General features: G+C 57.2%; 2 protein-coding genes across 2 annotated transcripts in view; one reads left to right on the top strand and one right to left on the bottom strand.

Annotated features, from left to right (window-relative positions):
- The first annotated feature begins 1,788 nt into the window (after positions 1-1,788).
- Positions 1,789-5,259, top strand: HIGD1B (HIG1 hypoxia inducible domain family member 1B). Its single transcript, XM_024202136.2, has 4 exons — positions 1,789-1,854; positions 3,214-3,317; positions 3,892-4,026; positions 5,065-5,259. The coding sequence occupies exons 2-4, from the start codon at positions 3,221-3,223 to the stop codon at positions 5,127-5,129; spliced, it is 297 nt and encodes a 98-aa protein (XP_024057904.1). The 5' UTR covers positions 1,789-1,854; positions 3,214-3,220; the 3' UTR covers positions 5,130-5,259.
- A 1,602-nt stretch (positions 5,260-6,861) lies between these two features.
- EFTUD2 (elongation factor Tu GTP binding domain containing 2) overlaps positions 6,862-17,100 on the bottom strand; it is a 36,618-nt gene continuing 26,379 nt past the window's right edge. Inside the window, exons 19-28 of the mRNA XM_024202135.2 lie at positions 16,600-16,701; positions 14,840-14,922; positions 14,003-14,089; positions 12,902-13,028; positions 12,319-12,406; positions 10,762-10,880; positions 10,105-10,199; positions 9,568-9,721; positions 7,931-8,038; positions 6,862-7,640 (exon numbers count right to left, since the gene is read on the bottom strand). Of these exons, the coding sequence (XP_024057903.1) occupies positions 7,545-7,640; positions 7,931-8,038; positions 9,568-9,721; positions 10,105-10,199; positions 10,762-10,880; positions 12,319-12,406; positions 12,902-13,028; positions 14,003-14,089; positions 14,840-14,922; positions 16,600-16,701 (1,059 nt within the window). The 3' untranslated portion in view covers positions 6,862-7,544. The remainder of the gene's footprint in view (positions 7,641-7,930; positions 8,039-9,567; positions 9,722-10,104; positions 10,200-10,761; positions 10,881-12,318; positions 12,407-12,901; positions 13,029-14,002; positions 14,090-14,839; positions 14,923-16,599; positions 16,702-17,100) is intronic.

Raw genomic sequence — 17,100 nt, forward strand, 5'->3', positions numbered from 1 at the left:
AACTTTCACAGCTGCTGTTTAACATCCTCCTGAGTTAGCGTTGGAATGGAAAGTATTTCTTCATCATCTTATGATATATCTACATCATCTGGCTTTTTCCCAAATACAGAAGAGGAATATTTATTGAACACTTCTGCTTTGTCTGCAGTTCTACCATTTCCATTTAGTAATGGACCAATACCATTGCTAGGATTCCTTTTATTCCTAATATACTTAAAGAAACCTCTTCTTATTGTCCTTAACTGTGCTGGGCATAGATGCCACCTTGTGTCCTTTTGCTTCCCTTATCAATTTGCTATAAGTCCTAGCTTCTAATTTATATTCATTGCTATCAACTGCCCCCTTTTTCCATTTGGTATCTATTGTTTTGTTTTATATATATATATCTGTTTTCGCTTTGAATTAACGGCTTGAGACCTGGTTTATCAGAGATTGTCTTACACTTCATGATCATCCAAGACAGCTATTCTCCACATTAATGATGCAGCTGGACAGACCAGGCATGGACCACTCTCTGCAGCAGCCTTCCATTTATCAGCTCCACAGGGTGATGAAAGGTCTATGCCAAATCTATAAAGCCCTTGGAAAGAGAAGATGCTCTTGTGGCTAAAGCCCCTGCTAACCTGGAAGAGAAGCCCTGCAAAGCCTCTGCCATGGATTACACACAGAGCCCATACACCATTTGCTGCAGAATGGCTGTGTGGGAGCAGCATGCAGGCAACGCTCCAGGGTGATGTTCTCTAGAGGTCTAAATCCAGCAGAAAACATGAAGATTCAGGGGCCCTGCTTCCCAGCCAGACGTCACTGATTGTCACAAAGCACTGGTGCTGAAGCCGCTTCTCCGGGCTCACTGGGACATGGCCAGTGGGCAACATCGAACAACGCCACGGGCATGTCGGTGGCACTGCCCACGAGAGGATCTCCAAGCACTTTACCAATGTCTGTTCACTTGGCCGCACAGCCCCCGACGTCGGCAGATATTAGTGTCCTCGGTTTACACATGTGCACACTGAGGCCCCAGGAGAGGAAATGACTTGCCCAATGAATCAGTGCCAGACCTGGGTGCAGAACCCAGGAGTTCTGACTCCCAGCCCCTGCTGTCTCTCCTAAGCAGACAACCCGTCCTTCCTCGTGTGTGTGTGTGTGTGGGGGGGGGGAGAGACTGGGCTCTTCCCTCCGTATTAACGTTAGCAAAGGGGGCTGTGTAATTCCTGCCACCAGAGCATCTTCTAGTCCCATCACCTCCCCCATCACTCGGGCATGAGGGGCCAGGCACGGTCGGGTGTCACTGCCTACCCCTGGGGGGCGGGCGGCAGAGGCTTGGGGCCATGTAAGGGAGGGCCTAGGGGATGGGAGCCCCGTGGTTAAAGGGGGCTGGCAGCAAAGGTAGGGCAGGGAGCTCAAAGGATTGGGAGTGGGAGGAAGGCCGAGCCCGCCCTGGGGTGGGGAGTCTGCTATGAGCTTGGAGTGCGGGAGTGGCTGGGAGACAGGGACGGATGGGAGGTTGGTGGACACCCTGAGGTGCTGGTGGAGCTGGGACTTTTCCTGCCTGTTTCTCGTGGCTCAGGGAATCCTGGGCAAACCCGGGGGCCTGGGTGCTCAGCCAGGGGGTGGGGTCTTGATTTCACAGGAGACCTTTCCGTGCGGGAGGGGAGCTGGAGTCTGGCAGACAAAGGGTTAAGGTCCCTGGAACTGGTGCCAAGTTACCAGCCCCCTCTCCGCTCTCTCCCCCTCCCTGGCCGGTGACTTTGCTGTAACCCTAAAGTGCAGGGCTGGGAAATGTCCCGGGTGCGGCGGGGAGAGGAGGTCCAGCCCGGGCAGCCTCCAGCCCTAGCCCAGCAGCACTGAGAGCAGGTAAGTACCAGCCGGCCACACCCAGGTCCCCTGGCACACGGCTCTGGGCCCGGTGAGTGCTGGGCAGCGCCCCCCGAGCCAGCAGCCTTGTCAGACGCTCGGGGCGCCCTGGCTGCCTGTGCAAGGAGGGAGGTTCAGTGTCTCAGGTCACGGCGCTTCGCTCGGCTCTGCTGGGGGGGGCTGCAGCTTTCTCGGCAGCTTGGCAGAGCTGTTGGCACTGGGGAAGTAGCCCAGGGATCCTCGAGGGGTTTGGAGATGTCCATCCCTGGGAAGCCTGGCCATGCCGCACTGGCACCCAGCGGCCCTGGGGCAGGTAACGGCTGCGGACCTGCCGGGCATTAGCAGCAGGAAATCTGCTCCAGCCCCGTCCCCGGCACACCCGGGCACAGACCAGGGGATGGCGGCTCCTGCGCAGAGGGAGGCAGGTTCTCTAGCAGAGGGAAGTCAGGACCTCCCCCCCCCCCAAAGGATGTACCAGCTACGGGTATTTTACTGCACCCCTGGGGACCCTGATGCTCGCTCCCCACTGTCAGCTCAGCCTGCCCTGCTTTAGGATCCCGGGGACAAACAAGGGCCTTTGCGGTGTCATGCTCACAGTCCCGTCACTGACTGTAGCGACAGCCTAACCCTGGACTGTGGCTCATGATGAGCATCCAGGTCATCTGGGAATTGTCCCGCTGGATCAGGGTCTGGTTTGGTGCTGGCACCAAACAGGCCCCAGGTACAGCCTGGCCTTGGGCTGGTTGGTGCGAATGCCGCGTCCCCTGCACTGCAGGCCCAGTCTCACCCGCCAGCGCCGCTGGGAACTCAGCCTGAAGCCCAGCAGAGCGAACGCGCGGCCCAGTGATGCAGGGCTGAGGCACGGGAGCAGGCGCTTGCTGCAGCCGCAGGACGAGCCCATTGCTGGGGGCAGCAGAACACAGCACAGACCGAGTGGGTTCTATTCTGGGAACCTCCCCCCCCCCCCCAACCCCCGGCAATAGGAACAAGTGGCCAGCAGTAGCCCAGCCCTACACATGCCTTAGCTGGGCAGCCCCTGAACGGGCCCCAGGGAGGCAGGGTTCCTGGGTTCTACCCCTGGCCCTGCCACCAACTCGCTCTGTGACCATGGGCGACAGACACCCGCCCCTCTCCGGGCCCCAGCTGTGAAGTGGGGAGAGGGAGGGGGACGTGGGTGGTTCCTGTGGTAAGACACTTGCAGCTCTGTGGGGAGGAAGCGCGAGGACGTTATGCAGAGCCCTGGCTGGGGGCACCAGGCAGCCCCCGGGGTACAGCTCTGTGAGGAAGGGGACGCTGGAGGAGGGGGGTCATTGGCTGCTGGGGTTGGAAAGGTGGCTCATGGGGCCTGTTTGGCTGCAGGGGCAGGATGGTTACGGACGAAAGCCAGTGGGTCCCTGAGCGCGAAGGCACCGTCTCCACCAAGCTCCTGCAGAAGGCGGGTGCGGCCCCGTTCGTGCCTGTTGGTGAGTGGGTGTGAAAGGGTGCGGCTGGGAGGGCAGCGTGCCCTGGGACCCAGCGAGGGGGCGGCCTCAGGAGCTGCTTCCTGGAGGCGGGAGGCAGGACTGGAATAGCAGAGCTGTGGCAGGTCACATCTGAGCCAGGGGAGCTTATATAGCACCTGCCCTGCCTGGCCCTGCATCTGGCCCATGAGCTACGTGGCCCACGAGAGAGACGTGAAAAACCCTTCCCCAGCCGAGCCACGGCAGCTCCCGGCTTCCCACAAACGCTGGGTGCAGAGCGCTGGCGGGCGTGTGAACGGACCTGTCCTCAGAGCCCCAGGGAGGGGAAGAGCTCGTAACGACCGGCCCGTATGCTGACCGGCCCCTGCAGGTGGAAGCACAGCACTGATGGTGCTACGGGTGGGGGCTGCTGACGGGAGCTGCGTAGCCCAGAAGACAGGAAGAGTAAAACAAACCAAAACTAGCAGGGAGGCCCTTGGCCAGCAGCTCACGCTGCAGCATCAGTCTCCTCCAGCCCTGCGGTGGGCCCAGGGGAGCCTCCCAGTGACCCAGCTGCCACGCACTCTCCCTCCCACAGGCATCGGGGGCTTTGCCATGGTGGCCGCTTATGGCCTCTACAGACTGAAGGCCAGAGGAAAGATGAAGATGTCTGTGCACCTGATCCACACCCGCATGGCTGCCCAAGCCTGCGTGGTTGGCGCCATCACGCTGGGTAAGTGAGGGCTGGGGGTTGCTGGGGCCAAGATGCACATGGGCAGTAGCTTAGGGAAGCTGGGAGCACTGCCGGGGGCTGCACTCTGCGAGGCGACGAAAACCCCATCAGGGCGGAGGATTCTGCAGCTGCTGGATGGTGCGTTGGCATTGGCCATGGCCACCTCCTCCTGGGGCCGCGGCCTGAGTCACGCAGAGGAAGGGGGGGGGGTCACTCAATCAAAGGGGTTTATTTGAAATTGCTGCCGGATCAAAGGGATTTTTTTGTGTCACAGACTTGGGCCATGAAGTCCAAGGTCCCTGCCCTCGAGTACAAGGGGAGACGCTGTGTCCCCACCCAGGGCTGCTGCTGAATATCACCTAGTGCACCTGAATCACCCAGACTGTAATGGGGCTGGGGCTGTGAGCGGCCTCCCCTTTCCTCCCCTTCCCCGCCCAGTGACAACACAGCCCCTCTGCGCCAAGATGCCAGCGGGCAGGGGGGCCAGGCAGCTGGGCGAGGAAAGCAGGTGGAAGGCTGATGGGCCCCAGCGAGCAGCAGCTACGCTCTCTGGAGCACGCAGTTAGCAACTTCCAGCAGGCCGAGTGCGTCAGCGCAGACGGTGCCGAGGCTACGGCCGCTGGGAAAAGCTCTCAAGAGGCTTAGTCCTTGCCCCCGACAACTCCAGCTTGGCGATCCTGCATCAGCTCGCTGGCCCCGAGTCAGGTTTACACTGCGAGCCCTTGCGGCGCGACTTGGGCAATTTGATTTACCCTCCTGCACAGCCCCAGCCGGAGCGTTTCAGCCAGCGCTGCCTGCAGCGAGGCCAGCCGCCTGACACCTGAGCGAAGGCGAATCGCCCGCAGCCTGGGGGTAGCTGTTCTCTTCCCCTTTGCCCCTCCCGTTTCAGCTGCCTGCTCCTCCAGAGTGGGTGAAGTGATCCAGAGATCTCCAGGACAAACGACGCTCTAGAAATACGGGTTATTTATCTGGCACGTTCCTGGTGCCGTGGTCCCTTTCGCTTTAGGGCCTGTGCTGATGTCACGGTCTCTCTTGCAGGTGCAACCTACACGATGTACAAAGACTACCTGCTGAAACCGGCTGCAGACGGAGCCCAGAAATAGACACGAGGAAGCTGCAGAGGTGGAGATGGAGCATCTTAGGGCCCCAGCACAGTATTCTTCCCTTTGCATAACCTAGGCCCTGCAGCCCAGCGCTCCCAGGGGCTGCTGTTGTGTATGTAACAAATCCTGCTTTTCTGGTTTATAAAGTTACAGTTCAAGGGAGGCTTGGCCCAGTTCTTGGAACGTGCTTGGAGCTGGCGCAGCACGTTGAGCTGGTCAGTAAGGCAGGCAGTGCAGTGCAGCGCAGGGCTCTGGGGGGCAGGACGCCTGGGTTCTAGTTCCAGGTTCTGGGCAGGGGGTGGGGGCGAGGGCTCACACTGCTGCATGAGGGATGAATGGTGCTAAGGCAAAGAGAGGAAGGGTGCCCGAGTGGGGGCCCGGGCCCCAGGCCCTGCTCTGCAACGGGGTAACCACCCCTCCTCCTCTCCCTTGCCCGGCCTGTAGCCTGGGGGTGGTACTGTGACAATGAAGGCCTGCCGCAGGGCTGGGAGAGGTGAGCGGCAGGGTCCTGGGCCAGAGCCACGCCAAGGGGCCGAGATCTCCACGGAGAGAGAACAGGGCTCAGGGCCCCCGCGGGCTTCTTACCAAGGTGCACTGAAGCCAGGCCCAGCTGGTCTCCCTGGAGCCGAGCCCTCTCATCCAGCCCTTGGCAGCCATAAGACAGAGACCTGCTCTGTTACGCAGCCCTGCTCCCCGCCGCTAGCATAGGGCCACGGGCCATGCCCACAGCCTGGCACAGCGCACAGGTGCATGCCCATAGGACAGGAGCTCGGTGCTGCTGCCGGGGGCCTGACTGCCCCAGGACTTTCCACCTCGCCTCAGCTCAGGCCAGCCCGACCCACATGAGTGAATAAGGCAGGTGCTCAACTCCTGCTGGCTCCAGAAAGGCCTGGGAGCTGCAGCCAGGGATGAGGGGGGGACCTGGAAGGGCCATGGCGAGGGCAGTCCAGCAGGAGGTCGTGGGTCCACCATGAACTGACACAGGGGAAGCGCAGACACATGGAGCTGGAAAGAGCCCAGGGCCCAGCGCAGTGTTCGCTCCACGAGACCAAACCCAGCAAGCTGGCGGGTGAACAGACGCCCCCAGAGCAAAGGCCCCAGACTACGCGGAGAGGAGGTACAGCCCGAGCAAGGGCAGTGCCCACTTCCCAACACTGACCTAGAGGGGGCAGCACTAGGGGTGAGGGCAAAAGGTCAGTGTCCACCATGGGCCATTCAGAGACTGACAGGAGATGGGACAGTTACTGTGCCCTCCTGCGAGCAGCGTGCAGGCTGGCTGGAAGCAGGAGACGCGTGAGATCTGTGACCGAAGGGGAAGGGGCCATTACGATTTGCAGAGCTACGCTGGAAGGGAAACAGGAGAGCACAGGCACTGCACAGGACGTATGAGCCAACAGCCACAGGGCTGCCGAGAGGCTCAGGCAGCACCAAGCCAGCGTACCGGCGACCCCCAGGCTGCAGAGATGGGAGCAGTGACCCTGCCACGCAGGAAGCCGGGGTGATTCACACTAGTGCATCCTGCTTGTTGGAGAGAATCCACATGGGGGCTGCACCCAGCACACGCCTCCCCCTGAGACAGATGGGCCAGAGGATGGGTGCAGCTCACAGTACAGAAGCAACCGTCAGAGGGTCTTTGTTTCTGTGCTGTCTCCCTGGTTCCAGGGGTCACCATGTGGGCGCTGAGCCAAGCCTCTCTCCCCTCTGGGCAATAAGACCCCCGGGAAGAGACATGCCAAAGGAGAGGGGTTTTATTCAGTCATTACAAAGCTCAAAAATAAACTTGTACAAAATAGAAATAAAAATCCAGACTGGCGGCAGGTCCAGACTCCCGCCACCCGCTCCCTGCAAGGTCACTAACAACCCCCCAGATACAGGCCATCCCCCTTCCTCGGCACCCCAGGAGAGGCTCTGCGCCGCCCGGGAAGCCTGCACACGTCACTGGCTGCAGGAGCTTGGCGGCAGCTCCCAGCTTTATCAGAGGCACCTGCAGGTGGCTGAACCCAGCATGAAACCCCGACATGAAACTGCAGGTTGTCCCCAGTAACCCTAACGCCATGTTCCCTGGGGGAACACGGGGGGGAGGATTAACCCCTTTGGGCCTGGAACTGCCTCGTGTGGCTATAAAATTCACTTGTACACAGCAGTGGAAGTAACAGTCTGCAGGGGACCAAGAGTGATATCAGCCATGTCCATATTCTGTCGATCTCGAGTGCAGACTCCTGGCCTAGGGAGGCACCAAACACACAGAGCCTGTAAGCTGGCGGGTAAGAGTCCTTAGCAGAAGTGCCCTGCACATGCAGTACCAGGGCAGCCGGACTGCGAGGGAGGAGATGTTTGCAGGATGAGGAGAGCAGGGCAAAGAGCTGGGCTGGCAGACACTGGAGCAGTCTCTGGTTAGCCTCTGCGGCAGCACGGTCACATGGGGTAGTTCAGAACAACATCCTGCTTGGCCAGCTCCAGCAACATAGGGTCGTCGAAGAACTTGCTGATGCTCACGTCCTCGCTCAAGCCCTGCGGACGGAGAAGCAGCAGCATGAGCTGGAGAGGTAAGAGCCAGCCGAGCTCCCAGAGATCCGAGCAGCCCACCCTGGCGCGTTCAAAGCCCTGCTGAAAGACACCCTGGGAAACAGCACAGCCAGAGCACTAGCCCATTCCAGCCCCAGTGCAAGGGGATGTCTCCGTGTGTCAGGCAGCATACGGAGTCCAAAGCACAGCTGTGGGCGAGGGGCACGTTGGGCCCTGGGAACTGTACAGATAGGGGAGAAGAATCGCAGAGTGGGCAAGGCTGCTGCTGGCCTTACCTTTCTGCGCCTGGTCTTGATCATGAACTCTCTGGCCAGGTGAGGTGCTGGCTGGGGCTCCAAGGGCCGGATGACGATACTCTTGTCCAAGGGGTCTCCAGGCACTATCTGAAACACGGGCCAGAAAGTCAGCATGGGAGAGAAGAGCCACTGAAGGATCCTGGGAGCTACCCTCAACTAGAGCAAACCCTAGTAAATCCGAGTCCTGGCGACTCTGCGGTCACTCCCGCTGACAGCCAGTCTGCCCGCTCTCCGTGTGGGGCTAGGAACCTTAGTCTGCCACAGCATCACTAACTGTGCCTACGGCACAAGGCCACCCTGGCACAGACCTGTTTACACCGTGTGCAACTGGGTATCGCAGCAACACAGCTGCAGCCCTGCTCAGTTATTGCCACCAACAGTCCCTGACGGGTTAATCCTGGCTACGGCCAACCTCTGTCGGTTTGAGCATGTTACCACGGTGCCAGGCAGTGGAGAAGAGGTGTTTGCAGAACACACTCAGGGCTAGTCTACACGGGCAACGCTAAAGCGCTGCCAGCGCTCTAAAAAACCCACCTCCACGAGGGGCGCGGCTCCCAGCGCTGGGGCACTGTCTACACTGGCGCTTTACAGCTGAAACTTGCAGCGCTCAGGGGGGTGTTTTTTCACCCCCGAGCGAGAAAGCTGCAGCGCTGTTAATTGCCAGTGTAGACAAGCCCTAAGCTGCGTATTGGTTCAAAGTGTCACAATCAGCTTTAGGAAGGTACACGCGGGCCGATTTGTTGCCAGTCAAAACCAGGAAGGGTTTCGTTTTCTGAAACACAAGGTGTGTAACCCGTCTCACAAGCGTGGAGGCCAGATCCTGAGCCTAGACCCCAGGACCTCTGGAACGTGCACGCCAACCATCAAAGCAATTTACTCATCGCCGCAGATACGGCTGCCTGCTGGCAGCTCCCACTTGACTGGAGGTGCTGGCTCCGGGCTCATTCTAATGGGAACGTCCAGGCTAAGGAATTGCAGTCCAGCCTAGTCGTTCAATGTCTGAGGTGCCCAATAGCAGGGAGCTATTCCCTGCTCCTGCCGAGGGAGGACTTGCTTGACTAGTCTCTTGCAGCCCAGCAGGCCCAGGTTTAGGCATCTCTACCATGCCAGTACGGTCGGAGGCCCACAGCTCAGCCGGCACTTTCACAGAGTAGAGAGGCATTGAAACAAGTTCTTTAATAGGTAACGGCTGAGGCGGAGCCTGTGGGCTCAAGGGCCCTGCACTGCAGAAACCTGGATCCCAGGTCCTGGCCCTGGTTTCTTGCTCCCCGAGTTGAAGGGCTGGGAGTGCCATTGAGGCAGCTTCCTCTGTCACTAATGAAGGACCCATTCGTGCCCATTAAGCAGTGGTGAAAGGGATCCCATCCAGACCACCTCATCCAGGGGGAAGCTGCAGCATGGATCCTCCTGGCCTGAGGCCTGGGACTGGTCATCTGGCTAGCAGCAGTAAATTTACAGCTAACATACAAACGGGACGGGAGCAGAGGCTCCTCCCAACCCCCGAGGGCCTGCAATCATCCGTTCCCTTTGTTCGTGGTACCCAGCGAGGCTGGCGGGGCACAGGCCTTGAACCCAAAATGCCCCCCCACGCGGCTGCAGACGGTGGAGACGCTCACCTGCCAATGGTGGAAGACGGACAGAGAGAAAGCCTGTCCCTGCGTGTGAGTCCTCAAGTCAGTCTCAAACCCAAACGAGTCAATGGCTGGGATAAAGGCTTTGATGGTGTAAAGCGGGGAGCCTGGGATTGGAGCGTCCTGAGTCACATGACCTCTGGCGAAGAATCACAAAGAATTAACCCTCCCACATCTGTTAAAACATCCCCTTGACATCACCTCTGTTCACCCCTCCACTGTCAGCACTGCAGGAGAGAACCACACGCACAAAGGATGGAGTCTGATCTCTAACACCCCCTATGACTGCAGTGGGGGCTCCCCGAGACACCCTCCCCCCGGCATTGGGGGGCAGTCGAGACCCGCCAGTGAAGGTTTCATGCAATGCCACTGGAAAACTAACACCATGACTGCACGTATTGCAGCTCTGATTTCCTCACGTGGCCTGCAATGCCAAGTGGACACTGCTTCCGGGCAGAGTCACCACCTCGCAAACACACACACGAGGGCATCCCGCAGAGCCATGGCCTCCCTGCAGCTTACCTCCGCCGGGCCAGCACAGTGTACACTGCAGACACACAATCAGCAGGGGCCTGGACCTCCACAAAGTAGTACGGTTCCATCAGCCGAGGAGTGGCCTGGGAAAAGGAATGGGAAATTAGACGCCAGGCACACACCGAGCCCAGGCCCCAGGTGTTCCTACTGGCCAGGAGGCAGCACACGTGTGTGAACAGGACACGGTCAGCACTGTGGGCACATAAGGGAAGGACCAAGACTTACTAGCCGAGTGATCCTGACCCCGCTGGCCAGGCTCCTGACCTGCTGAACGCCTTGCAGCAGATAAACAGAACCCTGTGGAGCTGCTGCGGGCGTCTGGGCTGTTCTATGACCATCCCAGAGCAAACCCGCAGAGGGAGGATCCCTCGTCTTGGCTCAAAGCATCCAGGCTCAGAAGGCCAAACACAGTCATGGACCTGGAATGACACTGCTATTGCTGGGCCTGCCTCCTTCTCTGGGGACTGGGGAGATTAATCGATGACTGAGCTGATTTAGGCTGTAAATGTCTCAGGGCAGGAATTCACCACGCATCTCCGCAGTACTTACCACCCACCCACCCAAACCCCCCAGTTCCACACGGCCCCCGAAGGAGACAGAAGCTGTGCTAGGCCCCGGCCTCACCATGCACAGCACAGTCCTTACCATGAGGAAGGCGGAGTACACAACCCTCCTCGCTGTTGGGATAATCTGCCCTCCTCCCCGGTGCAGCGGCTCCTGAGCGATCACGGCATCCAGGATCTTAAATTTCACGTTGCGGATCACTGGGCGTGGGAAGGAAGAGAGCAGGGAGTGACTGACGCTGTGGCTGGAGGCAGTCCCATTAGGAACGGAAGGTTAACCCTTCCGCAGAGACCAGCCCAAACCGCAGTCCGGGACCATCACGCCCAGCGCAGACACACAGCTGGGGTGCACAGGAACAGGAGAAAGGCCAGAAAGGACCACTGTGATCATCTAGTCTGACTTCCTGTGTAACCCAGGCCACAGAACGTCTCTGTTCGAACTAGAGCGCACGTTGTAGGAAAACATCCAGTCTTGATTTAAAAGTATCCAGTGATGAAGAATCATTATTTCTAGTGTAAATTTGTCTAGCTTCAACTTCTAGCCATTGGATCTTGTTACACCTTTGTCTGCTGGACTGATAATGGAGTCTTCAAAGTTTTGTTCCCCATGTAGGTACTTATAGATAAGGCTGCGAGTTTGTCACGGATTCCGTGACTTTCTGTGACCTCTGCAGCCCTCTCCCCTCCCCCCCAAGCAGCTGCAGGAGTTTGGGTGGGGGGCTCAGGACTGGAGCACAGGAGGGGTGAGGGCTCTGGATGGCGCTTACCTTGGGGGGTTCCCTGGAAGCAGTGTCATCCCTCGTCTCCGAGGGGGAGGCAGGCCAGGGGGCTCTGTGCGCTGCCTACACCTGCAGGCACTGTCCTCGCAGCTCCCATTGGCCGTGGTTCCCGGCCAATGGGAGCTGCGGAGCTGGCACTCAGGGAGGAGGGAACGTGTAGAGCTGCATGGCCATGCCTCTGCCTAGGAATGTCGCCGCTTCCGGGAAGGCGCGGAGCAGGGTAGAGAGCCTGCCAGCCCCGCTCCCATCCCCCCAGCACCAGCGTTGGTCCCGGGCTGCGCGCCACCCCACCCTCTCTCCAAGATCTAGTCAGGGGCATATAGTACAAGTCATGGACAGGTCACGGGCCGTGAACTTTTGTTTACTGCCAGTGACCTGTCCATGACTTTTACTAAAAATACCCGTGACTAAAACGTAGCTTTACTTATAGACTGTGATCAAGTCATCCCTTAACCTTCTCCTTGGCCAGCTCTTTTAAAACTCTTGGAGGCAAGTTCTCTGGATCTGCTGATTTAAAAATGTCTAGCTCTCATACTGCTGTTTAACATCCTCCTTAGATACGGTTGGAATGGAAAGTATTTCAGCAGCATATGACATCTGATTTTTCCCCAAACACAAATCAGAAATATTTATTGAATACTTCTGCCTTTTCTGCATTGTCAGACATCTAGTCCAACCTCCTGTATAACAGGCCAGAGAGTTCACCCAGCGAGTCCTGTTTGGACAGCAACACACCTGCTGGTTAAACTAGACCTTTTGTCCTGGGGCATATCATAGACAGATAATTTGGCTGCCAAAGGGGAGGAGAATTCATTCTTCTTGTTTTATTATTGGCATCTGCCCGAAGATCTCTTACTTACACTCATCACAGAGGGGTCCTTCCCTTGTGCCCCACTGGAACCCCTGTACGATGCTGTCCTTCACAGAGCCCAGCAGGGCCTTATCCACCTACACAGAAACAGACACATTACAAATCAGTGATGGTGCATCCAGCTGCAGCAAGGGAAAGAGAGGGACCATTCTCAAGAGTGAATTCTTAGAGGAGTAGCATTGCTTTGCACTTCTGTATTCTCTTCCTTTGACAGAGGGGTACAATAAGGCAGAGAGCTCAGAGCCAACATTTCAAAATTTGGCCCCTCGATCCATAAATCAAAGTGGCTTGACTTATGTGGGTGCTAAGCAACAGGGCACTTAAGCCACAAGTGGCTGGGCCCAAAGTCAAGGCAAGTCCGTGACAAAGCTGGGACTAGCCCATAGATGCCCTGACTGCTAGCCCCTGTTCTAAGAGAGTAAGACAGCTCTCTTGCAAAATTACAGCTCCAGACCCCTCCTGCCAGGGCCTGGGGAAAACATGTCGCCTCTGAACACCGGGGTGGACAAAGTTGCCCCAAGTCATTGCAGTGTGACTGTGCTCCTTCCTTCCCCAGGGCTGCCGTTCCTCACCTCCGAGGGCAGCGTGTCATCTACCAGAATGTTTGGGCCAGTAGCGTCTGGCCCAAAGGCCCAGATGGAGCGGGCAGCCAGCAAATCCCAGTCATACTTGGTCTGGAAGAACTCGCCCAGCTTCTTCCTGGTGGGAAGGGAACAGATGGAAAACGTTAGACAGCCCAGTTCCTGGCTCAGTGGGGAGAGACATGCAGGCACAAAGCAGCCTCACAGCTCCTCCTGCTCATAGGGCGGCTCTGCATTACAGTTAGGTCAACATAAGGCAGCTGCAGTCTTGCTCCCGCCGACGTAAGTGCTCTACCACACCGACATCATAACTCCACCTCCACCAGGGCAAAAGGCTTATGTTGGTGTAGGATACTCGGTACCAGCTGTGAAATTGAGGAGAAGGACCCCACTCCCCTGGAAAGATGGGACGCTAGACCCTGCACCTGGCTGGGAGCCAGGGCGAGAAGTCGGGGCGGCCCTGCCCGCTCCCTGCATGGAGCCTGACAGCCTTGTCAATTGAGCCCTGAAATTGACAAGACTGCCCAGATCCCGAGGGGAGAAGCCAGCTCCTGGAGGAGAACGGGGGTGGAGAAGCCTCAGACGGTTTCCCCCTGTTCCCAGCGGGGAAGGGGTAGGGGAGAAGCCCTAGGTGGCTTCCCCCGCTCCCTGAGGGGAACGGAGAGTGGGGAGAGTGGGTAGCCCACCAGAAAACTGTGGGGCAGCCGGGCTCCTGGCAGGGAGCTGCTAGTGGAGCTAAGAGACGGGGCTCTCAGCTCCCCAGACTGCCCCTTTTGGGTTGGTGGAAGCGCTCCTGGTGAGGCCGCGCACCACTGACCCAAGGAGGATAGTGTGGCACGTGCCACCGCAGGAATTACTGTGGTGGCTATAAGCTGACTTAGGTGTGTAGTGTAGACATAGGCTTAGCCTCAGGGTGACCCACGGACTGGCCGGGTAGCACATTTAGAGACACCATCCCTATTAGGTTCCTCTTCCTCAGGGCTCTACACTGATGTTGTGTGACTTCCAGAGCTGTACATTTCCCTCCAGTTCTTCCCCAGCTACCGCCCTCTCACACATACAAAGCCTCTGCTCTCCCCAAATTAGCCAGACCTGTTCCAGGTGATCTGGACCACCTCGTTCTCAATGTCCTCCGCGAGCCCCTTCTCCAGTGGCTCAGCAATCATTGTGATCTTGTTCCTGTGCAGAGAGAGACGATGCCAATCAGCTAGTAGCAGAGATGGGAGCTTTCCCAGAGGGCAATCTGCACAGTTAGCAACAACAGACTGAAATGAAAGGGGATGAGGAACCCAGAGAAAGGTACAATGGAAAAATATGCTCCCCTCTTGTTCTGTGGGAAACCACTGTGTTCTTACAACAGCTGCGTGCACTTGGGACGTGGCTAGGGAGATAGAGCCAGCCACACACACGCCTCAGTTTACTGCCTGTTTATACTTCCAGGACTGACTCGCTCACAGCTCTTGGAAAGCCAGGAGACTCAGAATCCTGCCGTGGGAATGGCAGAACCTGGAGCTCAGCAGCCAGAAGGTTTGCAGATGACGATGTGCAGTGGAATGTGATTAGAATGAGCCCCGGACACCGGGAAGCAGTCCTTTTAACCAGCACGTGTCAAAACGGAAAGTCCAGGTCACAGAAACCCCTAGCAGGTCCCTTCCTGAGGCTGGTGTAGGACTGTGCCCTCTTGTACACTATAGAGTGCTGGAAACAGGGGTTGCCAGACCAGCTCACATGCAAGGCCCATCTAGCCCAGTACCCTACCGCCAACAGCTGCCAGGTGCTGCAGAGGAAAGTGCTCATGTGGGATAATGTGTCTCTTCCCCCCTCCTCCTAACCACACCAGAGACTGGCTTCAGTCCAGGGGAAGGGGATCCCACGGTCTCCCATGGGGACACCATTTCAGAGTTGGACTATCAGGTCACTAAGCCATACTTCTTATTGGGTGTCTCAGCAAAACACTTCAGGGAGGAAGTTTCCACAACAGTCTCACAGAACGTCACAACCGGATCAGCAACCTTTAAAAACAACAACAGCAGCAGTTTGTGTCTTTTCTTTGAACTTTTCAACTTCACCAACACACTTTACACAGGGACTGTCTGAAACGTTTTAAACCTCCCATTGTTACCAGCAATGCCTGAGATCACTATAATCAAAAGCAACGAGAGAAAAATCAGGGGCCTGTTTTGTTCAATGTTTCCTTTGGGCAACTGGCAGCACCGGGTGTCGAGTCCGTGTCCCCACTTCTCTCAGCTAGTTGGGCTGCCCTGGACAGTTGTGGGTCATTGTGGGTCTTTCACAGCAGCAAGGGAGAGAAAAACATTTAAAAACCAAGGAAGTGTGACCGTGAGGCCACAAGGGGCTCTGGGCAGGGGTAGCTCTGAAAACAGTTCTCAGGGATTGAAACTGACTGAATTTCAACTTGACAGTGTCTCTTTAAGGCACTTGGATCCAGGAGAGTGGCTCCCTAGGTTATACTCTGAGCCCCATGCACTCTGCAGCACCATGGGACCAAATTCTTCAGCGAACACCCCTAATGTGAATGTATTGCAGCTCCATGAAATATTCTTCGGTCCCACTCCTCCCCTCCCCAAACACCTGCCCCCAACTGGGCCTCAGGGCTGAAAGTGCTGTGACCTACTATGCAGTGGGGATTGTTTCCAGCAATGGCTATTTCTGACAATGGATTTTTTCTCTGTGTTCTCCAGGCAGCCCAGCTCTGTGGGCCTCAGTTGTCATGGTGTCATCTGGGCAGCCTGGCTCAGAATGGCCGTTCCCCCACATACATCAGAGGAAAGGGGAGCTTGTCGTGAGCTTAGGTGGTTCATGTCAGTTCTCAGGCCTTGGCTACTGGCTGTTCTACAGGCAGCATAGCAGCCCAGCCTACACTTTACTGCTCTGCAGCTCCCACTCCGTGGAACAGAAGCTCGAGAGCTGCAGTAGGTCTCGGCAGGAAACAAAAGGCCGGGTGCCTGCATCCGGCAAAATGGTAACTTCTGCAGTAAAAATGCTGGATTCTACGGCATCTTGGAAAAACACCAAACAGCCAAGCTCAAGAGCTGTGGAGATGACAGGATCTAGGCTGTTCACCCCTCTCTGAGCCAGCCACTGAGGCTCTCTGCAGCCTCAGACCTGCACTGGTTACGCTCTGTTCAGGTTTTCAAAGTTATCTTTGCAGCCATAAGAGCGAGAAGCTCAAATTTAAAAACACGGAGCTGAGATTCTGAGGCACGATTCTGTGCCAAGAGACGCACAGGGCCCTGGCTGTCCTGGAGGGATGCATTTGCTTTCTTTGCTATTAAGAAATAAAGGGAAACTTCTCCCCATCTCCCTGCAACCCCTGGAAAGGGAATAACAATTCTTCGCCCTTCTCTAGTGCCTGTCATCTGAGGATCTCAGACATCCCAAACCTCACCCCTCCTGCGAGGTACGCGCGTGTCTCACAGAGGGATAAAGCGAAGCCTACAACAGACGGTAAGTGGCGAGTCCGAGGTCAGACGGCAAGTCAATGGCAGAGGTAGGAATAGCACTGCGAAGTCTCAGCCGTCTCTCTACACCTCAGGGGCTGCAGTCCTAAGACCCTGTGGCGCAACGGGCCTGGGGCAGCAGCTGATTGCCACACTCCCAGGGGGAGGAGGTCCCGTTTTATGTACCCTCAGTAATGACGACAGGAAAGGCTCGTTTCGCTTCCTCACCTTGATATCAATCTCCGAATACATCTTCCGTAAGTCATGCATCACACAGTCCAGGTACAGCTCCCCCGTCCCCAGGATCACATGCTCCCCAGATTCTTCCACCTGAAACACCAGAACAGATGCCCCAAGCTACAGCACGGCATTCCTTCTGACCTAGCCCCTTCTAGCCTTGTCCACAAGGCCAAGGGAGATGTATTAGAGTCAGAGAACCTAGAGGTTCCTGAGTCTAATCAACAAGGCAAGTGGGGCCAGCTCCTGGCTTGCTGAGAAGGAAGAGCAGCCCCAGGCCTAGGTTCCCAGCAAGGGACACTGCAGGACATGCTGCAGAACCGTTTGGCTGTGAGGGAGCACCCAGTTACTCCGCTCCCAGCCTCTTCTTGCTGGAGATACAGGCTCTGTGGGAAACCTGTACCTCTGCCAGGCCTAACCCCTCCTAGCAAAAGATGCTCTAGGGTAGTGGTCTCCAAACTTTTTTGATCGCGCACCCCTATCAGTAAAAAA

Source organism: Terrapene carolina, unplaced genomic scaffold (genome assembly GCF_002925995.2).
Source record: "Terrapene carolina triunguis isolate 2854851 unplaced genomic scaffold, T_m_triunguis-2.0 Scaffold495, whole genome shotgun sequence".
NCBI lineage: Eukaryota > Metazoa > Chordata > Testudines > Emydidae > Terrapene > Terrapene triunguis.

Excerpts from the sequence above, each read along its gene's own strand:
- HIGD1B (XM_024202136.2), top strand. The coding sequence starts at position 3,221 with ATGGTTACGGACGAAAGCCAGTGGGTCCCTGAGCGCGAAGGCACCGTC. Across the intron at positions 3,318-3,891 it reads GGCCCCGTTCGTGCCTGTTG|GCATCGGGGGCTTTGCCATG; the intron begins GTGAGTGGGTGT and ends TCCCTCCCACAG. Across the intron at positions 4,027-5,064 it reads GGTTGGCGCCATCACGCTGG|GTGCAACCTACACGATGTAC; the intron begins GTAAGTGAGGGC and ends TCTCTCTTGCAG.